Source organism: Symphalangus syndactylus, chromosome 18 (assembly GCF_028878055.3).
Source record: "Symphalangus syndactylus isolate Jambi chromosome 18, NHGRI_mSymSyn1-v2.1_pri, whole genome shotgun sequence".
NCBI classification, from domain to species: Eukaryota; Metazoa; Chordata; class Mammalia; order Primates; family Hylobatidae; genus Symphalangus; species Symphalangus syndactylus.
Genome location: NC_072440.2, coordinates 81,318,218 through 81,342,847, shown reverse-complemented (window position 1 = coordinate 81,342,847; position 24,630 = coordinate 81,318,218). Strand labels below are relative to the sequence as shown.

The 24,630-nt window shown below is 43.2% G+C and overlaps 1 protein-coding gene across 1 annotated transcript in view; it reads right to left on the bottom strand.

The window, feature by feature from the left end:
- The window catches only part of CAPN13 (calpain 13), an 85,042-nt gene extending 61,890 nt beyond the window's left edge, over positions 1–23,152 (bottom strand). Inside the window, exons 1-3 of the mRNA XM_063622744.1 lie at positions 22,926–23,152; positions 11,452–11,558; positions 2,569–2,798 (exon numbers count right to left, since the gene is read on the bottom strand). Coding sequence (XP_063478814.1) covers positions 2,569–2,798; positions 11,452–11,551 — 330 coding nt within the window. The 5' untranslated portion in view covers positions 11,552–11,558; positions 22,926–23,152. The remainder of the gene's footprint in view (positions 1–2,568; positions 2,799–11,451; positions 11,559–22,925) is intronic.
- Between the last annotated feature and the right edge of the window lie 1,478 nt (positions 23,153–24,630).

The window sequence follows — 24,630 nt, the reverse complement described above, 5'->3', positions numbered from 1 at the left end:
AGGGATTGATTCCTGTTTTACTCACATGAGGTAGAAGATTCTACTAGTGCAAAAAACATTACTAGTGAAAGGCAGGAGCCCAGAATAGGACATGAGCTTATGATGAGGCCTTACAGGGGCCATGTTACATGGTGTTAGGAGCTCAGGTCTTGGAACCAGACTCCTGGGTTCAAATTCCAGCTCTACTATCATCTAACTATATGACTTTGGGCAGAGGTCCCCCTACTCTCTGATTCTGCTTCTCAGCTGCAAAATGAGGCTCATAACAGTACCTTATCATAGAGTTACTGTGAGGATTGATGAGTCAAAGCTCCTAAAGCCAGGCCTGCCATACGGTTATCACTCTGTGGGTATGGCCATTACTACTAGGATTGGGCCAGGCTGTTGCGGCTCCTCTTCCAGTGCTCTCTGCAGTCACAGCTGTACACTGTGGGTCAAGGACATCACAGTGTCGAAGGGGTGAGTGCATTAGCTTTTTTCTTTACTGTCCTACTTGGAAAATAGGTCAACTCAAGGTTTCTTTCTTGCACGTGTGAACTTGAAACATGCATCTGTAGATAGGGTCCTTCATTCATCCATTCACTCATGTACTTGTTCATCCAAATTCTAACAGAGTCCCTGTTAGGCACTTAAGTCAGTGGGGGGGAAAGTGCAGCAGGTGGAAAGAATCTTCATTTAAATTCTGGATCTTTCCCTCACTAATCATGTCACGTCGGCATATCATATCACCTGTCTGAATGTCAGTTTTCTATAAAGTTAGGAGAAAACAAAGGAGATAAAGTATGAGAAGACACATGGAAAGCTCTGGAAAGTACTACACAAAGGTAAGTCTTGTCAACTGTGATAAGAAAGACAAAGAAATATGACATTTAAAAAGAAGTACCAGAATGAAAAATACCCCTCTCCCCAATCCCCCCAGTAGAGCTCAGGTAAGCTTCTGGATAAGGAGAGTAGTAATGGCAAAAGCAGATTCAGCCCCTGGCTGCCTCTATTTTGGGTTCCTGGCATTATTCTTTATAAGTAATTTCACTTCTGTTGGCCTCAGTTTCTCCTTGCCCCCAAAAGACATCACAGGTTGAGTTGTGAGATTCAGATAATTAGAATCTCTCAATCCTTTCTAAAGAGAAGTGTTATAAATTCTTCAACACTATAAATATGGTCTCACATCTATTGCTCAGCACCTTGTGAGAAAAAAATCCCACCACTTTCTAAAATAATCTCAGCCTCTGAAAATAGCAAAGGGAAAAAAATGACCTCTTGAAACTTCTTTAAATAGAATTCTCTGCTTCAGCTCTCCTTAGGAGGTAAAAGCTAGAAGAAGAGAGTCATTGTTGAGGACTTACTGCCAATAGCTGATAAGAGGACCCTAGAACACTGAAACACCCCACTTTTCTCTAATCAGCATCCCAAAAGCTACCTGATCCCTAACACTTCCCTTCACCAAAGCTTCAAATCTGTCCCAAAGTAGGGCAAGAGGTGTCGCCTCCCAGAGCCTGATGTCTTCAGTTCTCCTTCCCATGTGCAAAACTGAATTAGATATCCACAGACCAGACAAATACTTTAGAGGACCTCATAGCCTCTTAGTAGCCACCATTAGAAAATAACTTTACTCTGTAACCTACCTTCTTCGCTTTATGGGAAGTGTTTGGACAGTGCTTGGCATTTAATCAGTGCTCAATAATGGATGCAGATATTATAGTGATTAGCTTACTAGACATTCTATTATTCTATCTCGTTCTAGGTTATGCTGGCAGCCTACAGAAATGTGAATAGAGGTTTGGGCAGGAGGGTCCCCATGGTGTTTATCCGGGTGCTTTGCATCAGCAGTAGTCCTGATGAGATTATCAGAATGTTGAGTCAGCTGAGACATTTTCCGTGGAGTTGTCATGCCCTAAAATTGAGATAGTTCTAGGAAAACCAGGAGGGCTCACCTAGCTGCAAGGTAGAGGTGGTGGCCATCTGCTGGGGTTGTGGAGTCAGGGAGGTCTGAATGTTGTCCTGCAATATCTCCCTAATTTTAAAGCTGATGTCTAAAATTCTCTTACAGGTGGTCAAGCCTCTTTAAGATTGAGAATGTGAATATAAAAGAGAGAGGGGAGGTGATTATTTAAATTCATCCTATAGTGTAAATGACTGACCTGATATCTTCCCTTTGAGCAAATTCTAACAGGGAAGGAAAAAAGAATATAAAGATACTGACACCTGAAGAGAAGAAAGGGTGACAGAGTGATAGATGGGGTCAATTATGGGGTGGAGGAGACTCCAAAGAGCAACAACTACAATCTTCATACCCATGGTTTCCCATTTTTTGGATGAAAAACTGAGGCATTTTAATTTAGTGATGTACTTAGTGTTAGAACTGGGTTGGAACTCAGGAGTCTGGGCTTCTGGTTCCTGCTATAGCATCTTGCCATCCCGCTGAGTAGCTACAACACTGGAGCAGAGATACCCGGTGAATTTCATTCTCCTTCCAGTTTGGTTTGGCCCAACCTCCTTTTGGCTGGAGGTGCCATGGCAGGCGATTCCAAGGACCCTGGAGCTGGGTATGCTCCTGTGGGGCTCACTCACCCGTGGCCGCTTCCATGTCACATTGGAGAGGCTTTTTTCCTGGAGCAGCTTCTGGCCTATGGAAGAATCTTCTGCGGGGAATGTCTCATCCTTAAACTTCTGGCCCATGCTCAGGCAGTGATCCCTCAAGGTGGTAAAGTCTTGGTCTTTGAACTTGATGATGGAGGTCTCCACTGAAGGGTCCTGGTTAAATGCCATAACTCTCCTTAGAAGACTTCCGAGGTCCTTTCCTGTTGGTGAGAAAAAGGGATACCTTTGGGGTAAGCCATCAAGTCCTTTGCATCATCAAATGTGAGCCCCAGATGGGCCCTCTGATATACCACCCTTTACAGGGACTGAGACTAAGTCTGCACTGTCCCTGGTGGCACAGTCAGTGAGCCTGAACTAGGATTCAAGCATCCTCACTCCCAGTTAACGTTTCAATCTGCTGTACAAAACAGCTTTCCAGTGTGCTGTCACGTGCACAAGACGCTGTGGGGTACTAGTACATCCCATGAATATTTATTGAGCACTGCCAGATGAATAACTGGTAGATAGGTTTTAAAAAAGGTGTCCACAGCTTCCCTGAGTAGCAAATGCACAGAGGCCCATGAGTTGCATTGGAAAGGTCATGGGGTGTTGGAGGGTTTTGTGGGGTGGGGGCAGAGAGGGTGAGTAGGAAGTGTTGGAAGAGATTGCCAGAAAGGTAGGTTGGAAAGCTGGGTGAGGAAATGTTTTATACCCCATAAATTCTGCAGGGCTGTTGAAGAGGTGGGGCATGATCAGATCTGTACATAGAATGGGGCTGCTAGGAGCAATCTGGGGACCAGAGAGAGGGTTGGGGCAGGGACTGGATGCAGGAAGGAAGCCGGGAGCTGCTGCACTTGTCCACAGGAGAGATGGTGGGAGAGCATCAGAAGGGAAGATGGTGGAGCGTGGACAGATTTGGTGTAATTTCATAGGTGGAGAATTGAATATGGGAGATAGGGAGGAAAAAAAGAAAACAAAGAAAAGATAGTACAGTGAATATCACATGGGTTTTGAAGTTTGCTTTCTGCTTTCATCAGCTACATACTGCTTCTGCCATTTGGAGCGCATATTCAAGCCTGTGAACCTATTTCTCCACCTGTATGGATTGAAGCTATCAATCTCCTAGGTTTGTTATGATATTAAATAAGTTTTGACCTAACCAACTGAGCAGAGTGACAGGCATGCAGTAATCCCTCAATAAATGTTAGCATCCTAATTTTCCTTGAGTTGACAAGGAAGGCTGAGGTTTCTTGTTCAGGCAGCCACAGGAATGTAACTGGTGCCATTTACCAAAAATTTACTACATTCTCCATCTGTGAGGCTGGCCTGGATGGGAATCCTGAATCCATACTTCCTAGTTATGGGAATTGAAAAACCTCTCTGGTCCTTAAAGTAGGGCTTTTCAAGCTTCTTTGACCAGGGTCAGTGCAGGTGGCACAAAAAATCCCAAGGTCCTTGTGTTCCACCCATTTCCACTTCACAGTAGAAAAGGAAGCAGGTGATAATGAATGAGAAAGGACTATAAAGGAATAAATTCTAAGGAAAGAATATGAACTCATAATCAAAATTTTGAATCCTAGAAAAATGTATGTAAACTTAACATAACTTAGCAATTTTCTTACAATTACCTTGTAATAGCATGTGGCAAGTTATTTAGATAGCACAAATTCATAGACAGAATATCATCAGTGAAGTGTCATTGTGCAAGTATATTTGGAGAGAATTGTGCATACAACTGTCTCACAAACAAGATATGAATAATTTATACTTACATTTGAACTATTAGATTGGACCATACAGAATTGTCATTTTTGTAGGTCAAAAATGGTTGAATATAGTCAGTTTCATAGGGTTTAATGTAAGGTAAGAAATGGTTAAACACAGACAGTTCAGTTTAGTTTAACCTAATACACATGTACATTTCTTCAATTGAGTTCTTGGAGAATAATGGCACAAAATATTCAGTATGTCTCACCACTCACAGTAGGGTTAAAAAGAGGGCCCACAACAAATTAGGCCGGGCGCGGTGGCTCACGCTTGTAATCCCAGCACTTTGGGAGGCCGAGGCGGGCGGATCACGAGGTCAGGAGATCGAGACCACGGTGAAACCCCGTCTCTACTAAAAAACTACAAAAAATTAGCCGGGCGTGGTGGCGGGCGCCTGTAGTCCCAGCTACTCGGAGAGGCTGAGACGGGAGAATGGCGTGAACCCGGGAGGCAGAGCTTGCAGTGAGCCGAGACTGCGCCACTGCACTCCAGCCTGGGCGACAGAGCGAGACTCCGTCTCAAAAAAAAAAAAAAAAAAAAAAAAAAAAAAAAGAGGGCCCACAACAAATTAAATAGTGATAAAGCTGAAATGTCAAGGTATCATTCAAGAGTAAGAAAACAGTGATAGAAATTGATTGTCAATTCAAGACAAAAGGCAATGGCATTCGATAATGAAGAGTTGTGAAAATCATAGGTCTCCCAATTCTCTGTGCATGCTCGGGGACAGTGGAACCAGCATAGCATTGCCAAGCCTCCTACCTCTCAGGAAAATATTGAATTACAATGTGTGATAAACTCTAGCAATGAGCTAGTTTTGGTTTATGAAAACCAAATTTTAGTTACCCTTAATAATACAATTATGGGATTGCCTGTAAGTAGCCCTTAATTGCATATAAAAATGAAATTCTAAAGAATTTTGCTTTATTTCTCCTTTGGAATCATACAAAGGTCTTATATGTGAGGATCGGTTCCTAGTCCATCTGGGGGACCCCCACTGTCCACTATTAGGTAGGGGACTGGCCAGACTTTAGGAATTCCCATTCTAAGATTCACTTGCCTCATTTGTGAAATGGAGATGATGATACTATTACACACGTTATAGGGTTGTTGTGAGAGTCGGATGAAACCATACTTCCAGAACACTTAGCACAGTGACTGGTAAGTACAAAGCAGCCAATACATGGTGGTTATCAGGATGATGATCATTGTTATTTTGAGCAGGAAAGGACTGTGCAGAGGCCCAACACTGTCTAAGACGAGGACTTGCTCATACCCAGGACAGGCTAGGCTCAGAGGGGCTTGCAGGGTGAGGGCCAGGATGGTCAGTCAGACCTGGGCCCTGGGCTCTGTTACTGCTCTGCATTCACTACACGGGCTGCCCAGGCCTAGGGGAAGGGAAGGCTTGGGGACAGGCAGCAGGCTGGGTGTCTGCTGCCACGGAGGTGGGCTGTTCTGGGAGAAGACTCTTGATGGGGAAGGGAGAAGCAGGCAGGGGAAGCTTGTACCGCCTCCACACACACATAGTTCTTCTTTCTCTCTGAGTTGCTCTTGGCTTCACCAGGGAACAGCCTGTAGGCTCATGTTCTCAGGAAGGGCCCACAGCACCTGACAACATTTCACTTTTGTGCACAGCAGAAGAGGACCACCTGATCTTCCTGCTGTCACTTTTGGGAGGGCTTTCTGGTTCTTTCCTCTCTTCTCTACCCAATTTGTCTCACTTTGCAGAAGCAGCCAAAGGCAGAAGAAGACTCAGCTTTGTCAGTTTAAGGGAAAAAAAAGATTGCTGAAAGGCCTACCTGATATTCAAGATAAAGTTTATCTTGCTGCTGGGGCAGCTCTTGGGTGTTGCAAGAAAAGTCACACAAGAGGAGCTAGAAACATCACAAAAATAGTTGACATAAAGTTCTTCATGTAAGAAGCTTGTGTGAGCTCATGAGTCAAGCTCAGAATTAGGCTGAGAAGCAAGCAGGGCTGTGGCTTAGGGCTACAAAGCCTCTTTAGCTCCCCTTGGTGTCTATGAAATGAGCTTCCCTGTGTCCTTTGCTGAATTGGGTGACTGAGTGAGCTAGGGCTGCCATAGCAAAATACCACCGACTGAGGGGGCTAACCGCATTTATACCTGAGGTTGCAATTTTTTTAAATTTTTGCAATCAGACCTTGGCAATGACCTTGAGCAGTAGGATATAAATAACTCCCACATGCTTAGCATTCTAATAATGGAACACTAGGCATAAATGGGTTAACAGTAGGATTTATTTCTCACAGTTCTGGAGGCTAGAAATCAGAGATCAGAGTGCCAGTATGTGGTGGAGGGTGGGGAAGAGATCTTTCCCTCATCCTCTTCTTAAAAGACCACAGTTCTATCAGATTAGTCCCCACTTTTATGATCTCTTTTAAGCTTAATTGCCTCTTAAAGACCTTATCTCTAGGTACAATCATGTTGGGGGTTAGGGTTTCATATGAATTTGTTGGGGGAGGGGGATGGTACAATTCAGGCCATGGCAGTGACTAACCCCAGCCTGATCCAACAACTCTCCTAGCCCTGGCTGCATACTGCAGGGAGTGTGCAGATCAAAGGGGAACTGGGTCATGTCGGTAAGGTTCTCAGAGAATAGACGGAGGATGCCAGTGGACACAAGAACCAATGACACAGCAGCAACACTGATAAGTATGTAAACATTATTTGAATTAATGGAAAAATGATGAGAGCTCCTTAATGGGAGATATGTCTTAGATACTGCTGAGCCATATAACTATGTCTTAGCAGTATCTTGATCTGCCAGCACCTAGCGCCAGGCCTGGCACATAGTAGGTATTCAATAAATTCTCCTGAGTGTCAGCAGATTAAATATTACATATCAGCTATTCTTGAGTGTGTTCTATGAAGCAGTTGCTTCATGAAACACTCCACAAATAACAAATTATGAGGTGAAATTATTTTGGAAAACATCTGATACTGAACAGTCTTTACAGAAATTCACAAAAAGCTCCAAGAAGCCCTTCGATAAAGAAACTTAAGTTTGCTCCCAGTGTTTCACACATATAACCAGTAAGTCCTTTTATTGGAGAACTTTTATTAACATTTCATGGAGAAGATGCGTAAGAGTTAAGTGACTTCAGAACATCCTGACTCAAGTCCTCATTCTGCCTCGTACACACTAAACACCTGTTTCTTCATCTGTCAAATGGGAACATGATACTTTATTGAAAAATCAAATAAGAAAATATATGGAAGGAGATTTAAACCATGAAATATTTTATGAAAAGATGTTCATTATTATTTATTTATCTGACTCTAATCTTGTCCTAACCTGTTTGTATTTCTCTGTCTCAGAAATAAATAGTTGTAAGAATACACAGATAAATTACCTAAATTACATCTGCCCAGAAACATGAAAAGGGCATTTATTGTCCCAGTTTCTCTCTTCTCCCTGAACTACGTGTTGTTCTTCTACATGAAAATTCACAGGCGGAATTCAATAACAATAGAATATTTAGGTAAACCCCAAATATCTGTAATTAAACACACTTTTAAATAATTTATGAGTTAAAGATAATATCATAAGAGAATTAGGAAGACCTGACATAAGTAGAAGGACATAAACAAGAAAGACAAGAGCAGAAATTAGTAAAACAGAAGACAGATAAGAGCAGAAATTAATCAAACAGAAGACAGACAACAGATGAAATGAGCAAAGCAAAAATCTGCTTCTTTGAAAATATCAGCAACATTGATAAACCCCTAGTCAACTTGATCAAGAGTGAAAGAGAAAAAACATAAATCGCCAACATTATCATTTGATAAAGGGATTATCACCACACATCCTATAGACATTAAAGGGCTAATAAGAGAATACTACGAACAACCCAATGCCAACAAATCTGCTAAGATACATACAATGGATCAATTTCTTGAAAAACACAATTTATCAAAGTTGACACAGAAGAAACAGAAAATCTGAATAATGCCATATATAGTAAAGAAATTGAATTTACTATCCAAACTTTCTCCAGAAGAAACCCCCAGGCTCAGATAGTTTCACTAGTGAATTCTATTACACCTTCAAGGACAGAGTAACACTAATCTTACATGAACTTCCTCAAAAAATAGAATAGAAGGGAAATATGGCTGAACTTATTTTTATCAGCTCAGCAAAATACTAAAAACAAAACCTCATAAAGAAATCTTCTTCCTGAAAAAAAAATTACAGACCAATATTCTCACAAATAGAGAAGCAAAGAGCCTTAAAATTTTAGCAAATCAAATCCAATAATGTAAAAAAAAAAAAAAAAAAAAAAAAAAGAAGGAGAAAGATACCACGTCAGAATTTGGGTTTATTCTAGGAATGTTGGGTTGATTTATATTTTTAAAAATCCACCTGCAATCTACCACAGTAAAAAGCTACAGAGACATAATTTATGATAAAAACTCTCAGAAAACTAGAAATAGTAGGTAACATCCTCAGAAGGGTATCTGTGAAAAATTTACAGCTAACATAATATTTAATGATGGAAAGTGCATTTTCTTCCCTTTACGATCAGAATCAAGGCAAGAATGCCCACTGTTATAGTTCTATTTACTACTGTTGTGAAGGTCCTGGCCAATGCAACAAGAAAATTAAGGGCAAAAAGATCAGAAACAAGAAGAGAACTGGTCCTATTTTGGTATTTTGATTGTAGGAAATCTACAAAACAACTACTAGAACTAATACTTAAGTTTAGTAAGGTCACAAGATACAAGGTTAATATTAAAAAATTATATTATTATATAATAGCAGCAAAAAAATAGGAGAATAGTAACATCTAAAATACAAAATACTTGGGAAAAAATCTAACATTAAAAACATTAAAGATATCTACATTAAAAAACTATAAAACATTGCTGAGAAAAATTAAAGAAGAACTAAATAAATGGAGAGATATATCCGGTTCATTTATGGGAAGGCTCAATACTGCCAAGATTGCAGTTTTTTCCAAATTTATCTATAGGTCCAATACAATCCTAACCAAAATTCTAGCATGCTTTTTTTTTTGTTAGAAATTGATAAGCAGATTCTAAGATTTACATCTAAATGCGAGGAACCTAGAATAACCAAAGCAATTTTTAAAAAGAAGAAAAAACTGAAGGACTTACCCAACCTGACTTCAATACATGTTATAAAGCTACTGTACTGGCAAAAATACAGACAAATAGATCAATGGAGAAGGGTACAGAATCTAGAATAAATCAACACATATATGGCCAATTAATTTGAGAAAGGTTTCAAGGCAATTCAATGGGGGAAAGAAAAGTCTTTCCAAAAAAATGGTGCTGGATCAACAGGATTTCTAAATGGGAAAAGTACAAACAAACATGGATCTTACTTCACACCATACACAAAAACCAAGTCAAAATGATCACAGATCTAAAGGTAAAATTTAAATTATAATACTTTCAGAAGAAAACATTTGCAAACTTGGGGTCGGTAAATGTGTTTTTGATAGAATACAAAAAAATATGAGCCATACAAGAAAAAAATTGATAAATTAGACTTCATCAAAAGTTTAAAAGACACCATTAAAAAAACAAAAACGCAAATTTCAGACTAGGTGAAAATATTTGCAGCACATATATCAGACAAAGGACTTGAATCCACAACATATAAAGAACTCTTACAAATCAATAATAAGAAAAAAACCCATTAAAATGGCCAAAAGATTTGAATAGATACGTCACCAAAGAATATATAAAAACAGGCAATAACCCAACATGAAAAGATGTTCCACATCATAAGTTACCAGTGAAATGCAAATTCATACCACGGCGAAAGCTCACCATAGGCCATTTTCTAATGGCCTAAAATTTAAAAAGACTGATCATACTGTTTATGGGGAGATGGAAAACTGGAACTTTCATACACTCTCGGTAGATATGTAAATTGATATGACTACATTAGGAAACAGTGTGGCAGTTTCCTAAAATGTTAAAACATACACCTTCAAAATGATCCAGCCATTCCAGTCCTAGGAATTTACCCAAGAGAAATGAAAGCATATGTTCATACAAAGACTTGTGCATAATCAAAACAGACTTATATTTAATAGCCAAAAGTTGGAAACAATCCAATGTCCATCAAAGTGAATGAATAAATTGTGATGTACCCATAAAGTACTACTCAGCAATAAAAATAAATGAATTATTGATACATGCAACAACATGAATAAATCTCTAAAATCATTATGCTATGTGAAAGCCAGTCAAAGTAGAATACATATTATATGACTCCATTTATAAAAAATCCTAGAAATACAAACTAATGTACCATGACAGAAAGAAGTTCAGTGGTTGCTCAGAAATGGGGGTGGAGGGAGGAATGGGTTATGAGAAAACTTTTGGGGGTGATAGAAATATTTTTCATCTTGAGTGTCGTGATGATTTCACATGTGTATACACACGTCAAAACTCATCAAAGTTTATACCTTAAATATATGCAGTTTTTATATATTCTAAGTAGAGTTGTTTCAAAAATTAAATGCTGTATATAGTTTATACAGTCTTCAGTAATGTGTTTCTCCCTACACCCCATGGTTAAAAAGTAGCGGGATTTCATTTATTTCACTGCTGTATGTTATCCTATGATTTATTTGTACTTCTCCTCTCAATGGACATTTAATGATCTTCTCTTTGTTTTAATGAAAAATTATGCTATAAATGTTATTGTACATATCTCCTGATAAACATGCAAGAGTTTCTCTAGTTTATATTACAAGGAGTAGAATTTTTGGGTTTAGGAAACGCACATACTCAACCTCATTAAGTATGCCAAGTTATTTTCCAAGGTTGTACTAATTTATAATTTCACCAACAGTGTAAAAGAGTTGCCATTGCTCTATATCCTTACTAACTCTTGGTTTTGGCAAGCTTTTTATTTGTACCCATCTCGTGGAAGTAAGTGGCAACTCCTATGTCTTAATTTGTTTCCCTGATTACTGGTAAGATTGAGCATCTCTCAATATGTTTATTCTCCATTCATGTTCCCTCTCTTGAGGAATGAATATTCATATTTTGTGCCCATTTGTCTATTGGGTTGTCTTTTTCTTATTGATTTGTAGGAATTCACTACTCACTCTGGATATTCGTCTTTTGTTGGTCGTATGTCTTGTAAATATCTTCTCCCAGTTTGTGGCTTATCTTCTTAACTCCTTTACAGTGTCTTTTGATGAACATCAATATTCTTTACATTAATACAAATGTATTACAAATATTTGCTTATAAGTTTAATTTTTATAAATTGAGCCAATATTAATTCTTATGGGAATTTAATATAAGAAACTTTGTAAGAGATTCTCTTTTTAAAATAGAGAATTTGTAATTAACACATTCTTCCAAAACACTGATTTAAAAATTTCTTATAGCTCTATAATGATATTTTTATGAAGTACAACATATATATCAAAATCTGAAATAGACTTGCAGAGAAATACTTTGAGTACTTAGGAAATAAAGCTGGTATCTGTATTAGCAAATATAGCTTGGCCAAAGCCAATTACTTAATTTTCCCTCCCTTTTCCTTTCTTGCCCAAAATAGAGTCCTTACTTTGAAGGAAGAGAATTACATATATATATATAGATATGTATATCTTGATTTTTAAAAAGTATTTGATAAAATCTCCACCTATTCCCTGTGTGTAGACTAGATTGAGTAGGTTGTATATCACATAGTATGATAGTGCAGTGCAACGTAGCATAGTAAAGTAGAATACAGTGTAGTAAATAGAATTAGCGGTTTGACCCAGAGATCATGGATGAATGGTCTGGAATAGCTAAGAATCATTGCATTGTAATAGTCACAGAGCTCTGTCCTGTGTCCTGTCCTATTCTACATTTTTATCTTAGTCCTTAAAGAAGATGTTGAAATAAAAAATGAAGATCCTTTTCAACTCTTTCATCATTTTAATAGTGGAAATCAAGAACAATTAACCAAGCAGATAGCAGAATCAAAATTCTAAATGACTTCAAAAACAAGAAGATGAAATTAACTAAGGAAACTGCAAACCTGTCTTTACATTTAAAAAGTTAACTATGCAAGTAAATAGTGAGCAGGATCGGTCTTGGCTAAATTTCATTTTGAAAATATTTCGTATGCCTCACTTGACTTCCTATTTAAAATGAGACAAAACTATGAAAGATTTGGCAGGCTCTGACCAGATTCAACAGCAGTAAGGCGCTGCTCTAGACAGGCTAGCCCAGCTCTAGAGGCCACATTCCAAGACGCTCATCAGCACTCTCAATGGTATCTGAAAATGAGTGTTTGAGTAACATAAGCATGCCTGGCAGGGAGGCAAGCCCTTTGCTTGCAAGCATGGGCTCCTGGCATGCAGTTATATCCACCTGAAAGAGGTGGCAAATTTTCCTATTGGCAAAAATGTGCCAGACGGGCGGGAGACAGTCCAGCTAAATAGACAGGAAGCCTGGAAATCCTTTCCTGGGAGGAAGAGTCAGAGAGCTAGAGAGGTTTACTGGGAAGAAGGCCGACTGAGGGGCCTACAGTGATCCTCAGACTCAGCCCCTGCAGCCCAGGTCCCCCTCCCTCCAGAATAATCCTGCTCTAAGAGAGCAGATATTTAACCACCTCTGGCCCCACAACTGTACTCCCAATCCCTAAGTTTCCCTACCACCAAGATTATGCTCTAGTTCAGAAAACTGAACTCTTCCTTGTGTCTTAAGGAAAAAGGAAAAAGAGGCGGCATGGAACAGTGCTCACAGGCACATAGAATCAGGTTGAAACTTGGGTTTGAATCCAGCTCTCTCCTACTGAATGATTTGGCCAATGCTCTTAATATCTCTGAGCCTCCTTTCCTTACCTATAAAGTGGACAGGAAGTGGAGGTAATAAAACCAGCCTCGTAGCAGCAGATGGATATTAAATGAGAAGATTCTTGTAAAGGGCTTGGCGTGGCACATAGTAAAAGCTTGTGTCCATTATGCTATCAACAACTCCTTGAGTGTCCTGCCTGGCCCTGTACTTGAGTCCAGTGACTACAACCCTGTACCAGCTGGTGGGCATACCAGGCACCTGCCAGTCACCTCTGAACTCCCAACCTCAGGTCTCTCCAGGTTCCAGAGTTGTGTTCTTTCCATGCGTTGAGACTGTCACCTCCTCCACCTGCCTGGCAGAAACACTGGGTGCACCCTTGCCTCTGGCCCTAAGCCATGCTGTAGACCAGGCTATCTGTCAGCATCTCCAGCTGGGCCAGTGTCCCACAGCCTCTACCCTGTCCCAGGGGGCTTTTTCCTCCCCTGCTTACCCTGTCCTACATGATGGCCAGGTGTCCCCGAGGCCAAACACATGTCTAGTAGAAAGGATAGGAACGCAAAGGAAGAACACGTGATCTGTGCAGTTCAGAGGGTGGAAGAAGTCAGAAATTTGGGGAAGAGGGATTTTGATTAGACTTTCTGCAATGATGGAAGTGTTCTATATCTGTGCTGTCTAATACCGTGGCCACTGGCCATATGTAGCTATTGAGCACTTGAAAGATGCCTAGTGCAATTCAGGGACTGGATTTTAATTTTTATTCAATTTTAAATCATTTGCATTTAAATGTAAATATTCACATGCAGCCTTATTGGATGGTACTGAAGAAGAGAACTTCTAATGACATGAATTACCACAGAACAAGGAAGGCCGTGAGCACTCTTGGGTGGAAATGGTTGAGCAGAGGCTGGATGACTCTACACAGGGGCCCAGAAGAGCCTTTGGATTGGGCAGATCCCTTCCAACTTCAACCTACAGAGCTCTCTCTCTGCTTTTCTTCAGTGTCATATTTTGGGCACTAAACCACTCAGTGACTTTCTGCCAGTGATGAGACCACCTCCCTGCCCCAGTGACAGGTTGCTCTGGTGTCCCCGTCCGCAGGATGCTCCTAGCATATCCCAGCAACAAAGGGTAATTTTGTTTGCATTTTGTTTTCAATCAGCTAAGAAACAGGAAGCTGCATTCAATGGTTTCCTGCCCAGGAGTGCTGCATGCGGCCCTCTCCTGGCTGGTGTTTTTCAGAACAATGGAAATAAATCTGATGTAGTGTAGCAGAACACGACGGGGGACCGTTTTCCCCTTAACAAATACTCATTTGAAATGGTGCCCAAACCCTGCACGAGGAGCAATCTATTTCCCACAACAGTGTTCCAGCAAAACCCATTACTAATTCCACAACTCAAATTAAAACTAACAGAGCTTGAAGGCTGGGGCTGACACTCTCTCTGCTGACAAGGAACAAGGAAGGGTGGGGGAAGGGGCCTGTGCACTTGTGTGTGTATGTGTGTGTTTAATTACACTGTTTAACACATCAAGAATAATTTGTCTACCCGAGTGGAGAAAATAGGCACTTAACTGCTCTCTGGTGGGAAAAAGATGTGCAAACCACTTTCAGCTATATACCACCTTGGCATACCTCAGGGCTTTGAGGAGAGAGAGGGAGACAGAGAGAGAGTGAAGCAGAGAGAGAGTGAAGCAGAGAGAGAGAAGAGAGCAAAGGAAGGGGTAGGAAGGAGGAAGGAAGACAGAGAGGGGGAAAAGGAAGGAGGACGAAGAGAGAAGGGGTGGGAGAGAGAGGGAAGAAGACAGAAAATTTGGTGTGTAAACAAATCTACAGCAAGTTGGGAGAACATGTGAGTATTTCTCAAAGAAAGCTTATATGAGATGGTGTAAGTGTGAGAATGAGCTTAAACATCGGGTTTGAAGATGGAACTTAACCGCCAGACCAGTGCTGTCCCTGAGCCACTCTGCACTTCAGAATCATCTCAGCAAGTTTCCATGCATGTGTGGCCTGAAGACCATGGTGGGATTAGTGGCCCCCAGAAAGGCAGACCTCAGAGGAAGACTATGCAGGGCTCACTTTGCAGAAGGGGAAAGTGGGCTCAAGGTGAAACAGGAGAAGTTTAGGCAGCACTTGGGCTAGACTCCTGTCCTGCCCCCAGCTTCAAAGCTGGGGTGATCTGGCCTGTGAGCAAAGCATGCCTCTGTCCCTGCCAAGGGCATCCTACTTTGTGCCTGATCAGGGCTGAGAGGGGCACAGGTAAGCTAGTGTTTCTCATGCTCTGAGATAACCTTTGATCCACCAAGGGCCAGGGAAGAGGCCATGAAATGAAATGAAAGAAACCTCTCTCATGTCTTCAGATGTAGAAGGCTACATAGGGCCAGGTGCGGTGGCTCACTCCTGTAATCCCAGCACTTTGGAAGGCCGAGGCGGGCAGATCACAAGGTCAGGAGATCGAGACCATCCTGGCTAACACGGTGAAACCTCTACTAAAAATACAAAAAAATTAGCCAGGTGTGGTGGCAGGTGCCTGTAGTCCCAGCTACTAGGGAGACTGAGGCAGGAGAATGGTGTGAACCCGGGAGGCGGAGCTTGCAGTGAGCCAAGATTGCACTACTGCACTCCAGCCTGGGCTATAGAGTGAGACTCCATCAAAAAAAAAAAAAAAAAAAAAAAAGCTACATAGACCTGGAACAGGTGCCAGAGAAGTAAGTGCTCAGAATAGACCTCTCTATTGCCTGCCAGTGATTCTGGGTTCAGCACTGGAGCTGACTGCCAAAGAGATCAACAGCTTGGCGCAAGAGAGGCAGAAAGCAGAAGCGACTTTCTGAGGTTCCACAGGCAGGGCAACCCCAGCCTCTTCTCTCCCTATTGCCCTTGATGTGTGGACCCAGCCTCTTCCTGAATCATAGTGCAAGGGAGCTCAGAGAGCTCTGCTGATGGGTCCTTCTCAGGAGACCCTGGGGGTCACCAAGAGAAGGTTTGCCTGACAGAAAGAATCTGTGCAGCTCCACTAAACTCTATGGGCCTTGGGCACGTCGCTCCCTCCCCTAGCCTCGGTCTCCCCACTTGGAACACTAAGAAGGTTGGTCTCGCTCTTCTAAGTGCTTTTCCACTGTAACATTCTGTATTTCTGGAACTGAGACGACAGGTTCTTATGTAGCCTCAATGATACTGTTAGACAATAAAATGGGAACTCACAGAATGTATTGTTCCTTTCAATTAAGTTTAGGTTTGTGCCAATATGCACAAAAAAGAAACTTGTCTTTGCATGGAAATCTCCTCCTCTCCCCTCCCTAGAGTATTTGATAGGTGTCATTCAATTATGATAGGGTTGAGTAGTCTCAACTATATTCTAAGGATGAGGTAGAGCATTCTTTTTTCTGGGAACTAAAACTATATGAGTCTCAGAAACACTGTGTAATATTTAATCTGTGCTTAGATTTCTCGGCATGGTTTTTTTCTTTTTTCATCCTTGAAGAAGAGATGCACTTCTCATTTAACTAATTCAAATTTTTTCTGAAACAAATACAAATTTGGTGGTCTTAGGAAGTTGGGGCCTGCCATGTACCAGGTTAAAATGCAGGCTCTTGAGAGCCACTGTTTCAAACCAGTACTCCCCAGGCAGACCCTTGGCTCCGGGCCTGCTCACTTCCCAAAGGCTTGAACCGCAGAAGGCTAGGTTTGGGGTCTTTTTCCTTTCTTGTTTTTAAGGCTCTTTGGAAGTTGAGGCCACATTTATATAATCCGTTTATTCTTAAAGGATTTCCCTGGGCCTATCTTCTTAGGCTTTTTCATTTAAATGGACAAAGAGAAACAGAAAATGGATGAGTGCTGGGCACCGTGGCTCACGACTGTAATCCCAGCACTTTGGGAGGGTGAGGCGGGTGGATCACAAGGTCAGGAGTTTGAGACCAGCCTGACCAACATGGTGAAACCCTAGAAATACAAAAACTAGCTGGGCGTGGTGGTGTGCACCTGTAATCCCAGCTACTCAGGAGGCTGAGGCTGGAGAATTGCTTGAACCTGGGAGGCGGAGGTTGCCATGAGCCAAGATCATGCCATTGCACTCCAGCCTGGGTGACAGAGAGAGACTCCATCTTAAAAAAAAAAAAAAAAAGAAGAAGAAAATGGATGAGGCAGAGGCCAAGACAGAGCAGCCACACAAAGAGAAAGTCAAAGACTGGCTGGATGACAGAAAAGGAGCCAGGGACAGCCAGTCATCAGGGATGGACACTGAGGAAGAGAGTGGGAGGAATGAGATGGCCCAGATGCAGGGAGGACAAAGTCCACCAGGGGAAGGGATTCTCACGCCAGCCCAGCACTGACGGTGCCAGAATTGTGTCCAAATATTACCCTGTTTGCTTATCCCTCAAGATGTGAATTCTCAAGGCATGGCTGGAAAACAAGGAATGCAGATGCTGTGACTCTCAGATGGAGCTTTTTAAAGACCACCGCCCACTGCGCTGCCTCTAGCCACAACACAGTGGAGAAAGAAAGGACAGTGGAGCCAGCTGTTGGACCCCTGGCCTGGTTACCTGGGCATCCCAGTCTGTGTCTGGCCATTCTGGGTCTCTCAGGCCTGACCTGTGGAGGCTGCAGAGGCGAGTGGGCTGAGCCCTGGACTGGGAGCTCTGGTTGGGGGCGGGTGGCGGGGGGTTGGAGACAGATCCAGTAGTACCAGTGGCCAAGCACGTTGACTAAGGGAGCCATTCCCTTTTCTGACCAGGTGCTCAGAGACACACAATGAAGGTCCCCAGGAAGGCCCAGGTCAACCTTCTTGTTCTGGAGCAAGCTGCCATCCAAGCAGATGGGGTCCCATCTCTGGGGTCAGGGTATGGACCAGTGGGAGGAGAAAAGTTTTTCAAAAACAAGAGCTTTCTATATTAAATATGTCAAAAGGCAACATGAAAAAGGAGCTGAGAATGTATATGTGCGTGTGTGTGTGCGTGTGTGTGTAAATGCAAATGTAAATGTGTGTAAGTGAGTGAGTGAAGCAGAGAAAGGCAGGCTGGGGAGGGTGGTGGTTAGACCTCTGAGGTTTCCCTTGTTCCCTCTGTCATTCTTTCCCTCTCCAGCCCTAAGAAACGGGGAGAGCCGGAGCTTCTGAAGGCAAGGGCTGAGGGCAAGAAGGAAAGACAGAGGAAAGACAGAGGATCAGAAATGGCCTAAAAACCAGCTTGTGCAGGGCCCACTGGGGAGATGGTAGGAAGGACAGGACTTGGGGCAGGGGGTAGAAACCTAGGAGCCTCTGCCTGAGAAGAGAGGTAGACGCAGTCCCGGGAGACCTCCACCCCTCTTGCTGTCTGGCCTATGTTCCAGAACAGGCAGGGAGCTGTGGGGAATCCCTGCGCCCACCTAGGGAAGATGACCTGGCTGAGGAAGAAGATGGCTTGAGGACAAGTCTGAGGGGATGGCAGCACTGGCTCAGGACAGCCCCTGGGTTGACAGAACGTGCTTGTGATGGTCTGCTGGCTGGAGTCCCAGGAGCCAGCCCCTGCAGAAAGCCTCTGCCTTCATCTGCCCCCAGGGCCATGCCATCTGACTGTATCTTAAGTTCCTGCAAGAAAGCTAGAGCTTTCTGAGATGGGGCTTAATGGTATATGTAGTTCAGCTGGTTGGCAGCCACGTCTGGTTAAGGATTAGAGTGGGGAGAAGAGAGAATGTTTAGTGAGGAGAGCGGGGGCAAAGTTTCCTGTCATCTCTCCATCACCTCTCTGGCTTCAGACCCTTGAGAACCAATGGTCTCTAGCGGGCCACTGGGTGCATCTCCCGAAGGCAGGTGTGTGGCTGTGATGGGAGACAGAGCCCCTCTGTGTCTCTGGTCTGCAGGCTGGGACAGGGTCTGGCTCAGTCCTCTGAGCTGCGTGGGAGGTGCTGGTCAGACCTGGTCCACAGGCATGGGAGGTGGACGTGGCAGGGCTGACCAGTGGAGATCAGAGGGCAGAGTGCTGCCAGAGGGACCATTCTTTCAGAGGGAAAGGAAATAAACCTCCTGGCTACTCCCAATTTTAAAGATCCCTCGGGACTTTCTTGGCAGAAGTGAGGATGTCAACCCCAGAGCCCTGGCTGTCCTCCAGCCCAAGTCCTTAGAGGCAGCTCATCGCCCCGGTCACTGCGTGGGACATGATACGTGTCCCATCTCATGTTCAACTCACCAGAGAGGGCGGCAGTGGGCAAACCTCCACTTCATAACCCTACAACATGTCTTAACAATTTGGATCTCTTGATTCGCTAAATAGTCTGTCTCTGAGGCAACCCGAGAGGTAGACAAGGTGACCTTTAGCTGCCTTTCAACATGAGTATCATGGATTACAAGAGGCTGGGAGACCCCTTGGCGGTCGCCTTGTTCACCTCTCTTTATTATTGAGATGAGGAAACGGGCTTAAGGCTTGGCTGAGCTTTCCTGGTTGTTTCCTGGGAGAATGAGCTCTGCAGATTGGTAAAAGCTTCTCATGCGCCACACAGCCTTCCCTTATACTGCAGAGTTTTTTATTCAACAGGGTTTGTGCAAAGCAAAAAGCATAGTGCAGAAGAGTGCCCTGAGAATTCAGGAATCAAGACAAAACAGACTGAGCCCATGAACACATGGTCCAAAGCTGTATTTCCAACTGGAGTTCAGTATGGGAAGCTCTGGTGCACTCAGTTCAACTGGTTCCTTTGTTTTGGCTTTCTCAGAGCCTGTTTTGTTTGTTTGTTTGTTTGTTTTGAGACGGAGTCTCACACTGTCACCCAGGCTGGAGTGCAGTGGCGCAACCTCAGCTCACTGCAACCTCCACCTCCCTGGTTCAAGCAATTCCCCTGCCTCAGCCTCCCAAGTAGCTGGGATTACAGGTGCATGCCACCATGCCCGGCTAATTTTTTTGTATTTTTAGTAGAGATGGGGTTTCACCACGTTAGCCAGGCTTGCCTCAAACTCCTGACCTCAGGCAATCCACCTCCTCGGCCTCCCAAAGTGCTGGGATTATAGGTGTGAACAGAGCCTTTTTAAGTAAAGATGGAATCATAACTCTCTGAGGAGGGAAGAGTAGGAGGCAACATTCATCCAAATATTTAATCATAAATGCTTTATATTAAGGAGCCCCCAGCAACAGCCCCCAAAATTAGTGCTCTATGTATACCATGCTTTAGGAAACACTTGTCCAAAAGATAGAGTCCCAAGGGTGGTAGAAAATCAACACCTCCTCTTGATTCTGCTCTGATCTTTTGCATGGCTGTGGAATTTCTTGCTGACTATCAGTGGCGTGCTCCACCATGGACAGTTCTGAGAGAGTTAGGATGCCCTCAACCTGACTTCTTCCAAACACTGAGGAGAGATGGAATGGACCAGCCTATCCAAGGTCCCCTTTATGGTTTTCTCATGGGAGAAAGAGGTGACATCTAGGCATGAACATTGGTGCCGTACACAGTGTTCGGCAGATATTAATGATAATTCAGTCTTTATTAAACCTTTCTTAAGTGCCATCTCAGGGTCTCTTAGCCTCAACCTGTCTCTAGGACTCTTGGTCCCTTTTTTACTCCAGCCAAGGAATTGGCTCTTCTGATCACTTCTGGACTCAGATGAGGTGCCAAGCCTCTAGCAGTTAGATCTAGTTGTCCCAGTGGCTGCCATGGGGGTCAGAAGACACAAGCTGGAAGTGCAGGACAATTAACTCCCCATAGGGCAAGCTTTGAACAATTAGAGAGGAGACAGAGTGAGCCAACATATAAATGTCCTCTCTACCCTTGCTCGGATGGACTCTTCCAAGGCACAATGCATCTGCAACACCAGTCCAGAGGGGCCCTGCTTTGGCCAAGTGGCTGGCCATGTCTCTTTGTGAAGAGAGGCCAGGTGGTGGCACATCATCCCTCGCTGCTTCCCCTTTTTCTCCTCCCATTTCCCACTTCCCTGACTCTCACTCCCCTGGTGTCTTACCTTAAGTGCTAAGTAGCACTTCAGCTTTGCCTCAGGCTTTGTTTTATAGCAAACCCAGGCTAAAATAATGTCAACAATAATGACTAAAATATCTTCAGCACTTGCCATGTGCTCAAGTACTGCTAAGTGCTTTCCACATACGATCTCATTTGACCCTTTCACTGATCTTTTGGGGTAGATTACTGTTGCCACCATGTTTTAGCGATGAGGAAACTGGGACCCCCGGGAGGTTAAGGAGCGTGCCCCAAATCACACAGCTCACCATATGGAAGCATCAAGCACAATGCTTGATACGGAGTGAGCCTCAGGGCCAGTAGGTTGGTCTTTTTTTTTTTTTTTGAGACAGGGTCTCGCTCTATCACTCAGGCTGGAGTGCAGTGGCATGATCATAGCTCACTGAAGCCTCAACCTCCTGGGCTCAAGCGATCCTTTCACCTCGACCATGGACCCCTCCCCCTGCCTGCAATAGCTGGGACTACAGGTGTGCACCACCACATGTAGCTAATATTTTTTCCCAGACCCCCAATTTTTAATTTATTTTTGTAGAGACAGGGTTTCGCCATGTTGCCCAGGCTGGTCTTGAACTCTTGGGATCAAGCAATCTGTCCACTTTGGCCTCCCAAAGTGTTGAGATTACAGGTGTGAGCCACAGTGCTTGGCCTAATGTGTGCATTTCTTCATAGCATCTTTTCTTCTAAGGTGTTCTTTCAAGAGGGTAACTGAATACAACCAAATAACTAGGGGACAAGACAGGGTACCTACCAGGCACAAGGGAACTCCAACTCTGTTATTTGCATCTGGTATAAACTTTAGCAGCAAGTCACTCACCAGGTCCTTCACTTTTTCCATCTACAAATTGGGATAATGAACTCATGCTACATACAACTTTTGCCTATTACACAGTTGGTAGATTATTACATTTCCATCAACCAATCTACTAATAAGTAAGCCTTTCTGCAACTGTCACTCCTCCAACCTTCAAAATAACAACAACAACAACAACAAAAACCCACAACACTTATGTCAAGGTTGGTACAAAGGTGAGACAATTCAAGGGGATAATCTGATTGAAAGTCTAGTTAATGCCACTTGGGGGTAAACAAAGTTGTGTTTGTGACCCAGGACAAATGGGACAGTTAGTAGTTCATGACCCAACTGTAAGTATAGAGGGAAAATATCTGCACTTATTCTAATCTGGTTAACTTGGGTCCAAGCTGAGCAGCTGGAACTGTCTCCCTGAGAACAGCATCACATCTCAAAGATTACATAACTTTAGCAGTTACAGAGACACACGTGTGTGACCATGACACCACTAGAGGCATATAGGAACCTCCTGAATCTCTGAAGTTGTAATGATCTGTCTTTTGTGATTAACCCAGAGTTGTCAACTTCATTCCTATAACAAATAAGCTAGATGATTAGAAAACAAAGGGCCCAGGTCCCATTCTTCCCTTTAGCAAATGTTTATTAAGCACCTACTATCTATCAGAAACTACACATCAGTGCACAAAGAAGACATGATTTCTGCCATCAGTGTGTCCCTTATGGTGAACACAGCCCTCAAGGTCACAACTTAGAATGATCAGAAATCAAAGGTGACAGAATGATTAAGAAATACTCTCTTTGCATGAACTATGCAAAGTTTGGATTAGATTCTCTTAGAAAATCAACTCCCACTTTGCCCTAGTTTTTCTTAAAGCATATCCTTGGACCACTTGCATCAAAAACACCCAGTTTCCAGAGCTACTGAATATGTACCTTGGGAGGTGGGAACTCAGAAGTGACATCATGAAGCTCTCTAGAAAATTGTCCATGCTCACTAATGTTTAGAGGACTGCCTTGGTCCACAGCTCTGAGAGATGACCACTCACACCTTACCTGTTTCCTAGACAGGTGCGTCTGATAGAGGAGGGGAGACGGGCAGATTCCACAGGCTCTCAGGTTAGAGAGTGGTGGAGGAGACTGGCAGAGGAGGAGAGCACGGCCGTCTTGGAGAAAGAGCAGTGCCGGTGTCTGCTTGCTCTTGCCCTCAGGCTTTTCCTTATATGAGTGCACCAGGTAAAGGCAGCCTCCACCTTCGTTAAACAGTGACTTCAGCACTGGGCAGTGGCCTGCCACCTCTTGGAGAGAGAGAGGACATTGACTGTAAACAGCAACAGCTTCCAGATCCTCCGCCCCAAGCCTACTCTGCCTGATCCCACCTCACTTCCTGGGTCCCCTAAGCTGCCCATTTCTTGGCTCTTGCGGTTTTCATTGTTTCCAGATATTTCAGTTTCTTTATCTTTATTCTGCTTCAGGGCATTGGTGTTTTGTTTTGGTTTGTTTTACAAAACCCCTCTGCTGAGAAAAGACTGGGGGAAGCAACCTTCCTTCAGGCCTCGTTCTCACACAGGCAAGTACAATTGCCATGTCTCCTGTGTCAAAAGTGGCCACTCCATGTCAATCATATCACATCTCTTTCTACTAGAGATATCATCTTCTTTCTACAAATACATTGTAGAACACATTAACTCCTGGGCATGGCGAGACCCAGGGAAGGTCTCTGCATCATCCCTGCTTACTGGATGGGGCAGAAAGAGATGAGGCATGTAAAGTGCATGATTCCTGTTCTCAAATCCAAGGGGCTGTTTGCTTTTCTGGCATCTTTAATTCCTTGATGTTCTTCGTCCCCATTCATAGGTGCTCTTTAGAAGCCAGTTCCAGAACCCTGATTGCATGGCACACCCTATGCCATAGGCACTAATGATAAAATAGGTAAAGCAGGGAAACAATGTGGAAATCACCGAAAACTGATATGACTGGTCCATTCCCAAATTCTGATGAGTAGAAAGGGATATTTGGCACATGAATGAAGACTCTGAGAAGCTGGAAAGTATGGACGTGAGTTTTAACCCCAGTTTTGCAACTTTTGGCTGTGTGACCTGGGCAAGTCCCTTCCCCTCCAAGGCTTAGTCTATTAATCCATGAGCTGAGGATTATGATGCTTGCCCTGTCTGCCTTGTGTTTGTTTAGTGGGATGCCTGCACCCTAGCGGACACCTGCTATTAGAACTTTCACTATAAATACAGTAAACAATACACACACACACTATTGCATAAACATCATCAGTGAACAAATACGCAGATATTTGTGGTGCATGTTCAAAATGATTTTACCAATAGAGTATGCAATGAAAAATGTTGGAAAGCCATAGTTTCAGAAAAAAAATGGTGAGAAAATGCTTCAGAAAGCCCTACCCACAAGGATATATCACAAGACAGTGTCTCAAGAAAATTAATTGGGAGTTTTCTTGCTTATTGATGATGGTTTTGTCATCTCCCATCTCTAAAAATATATTTTTCCCCCTAAGAGTGGGAGCTGTTATCCCCAGAGCAGTCTTTGGGAGTATTGAGTTAAAAAGGGAAACAGCTCCCGATGGAGTGTTCTAGGTGCCAAGAAACAAGCCGCTCTGGGTGATAATTGTGCCGGAAGAATGGCTTAGGTGAGGGACCCTGTCAAGAACACCTGTTCACAAATCCCAGGGGCTGTTTTCTTTTCTGGCATCTTTGATTCTTTGGTGTTCTTCCTCCCATTTAT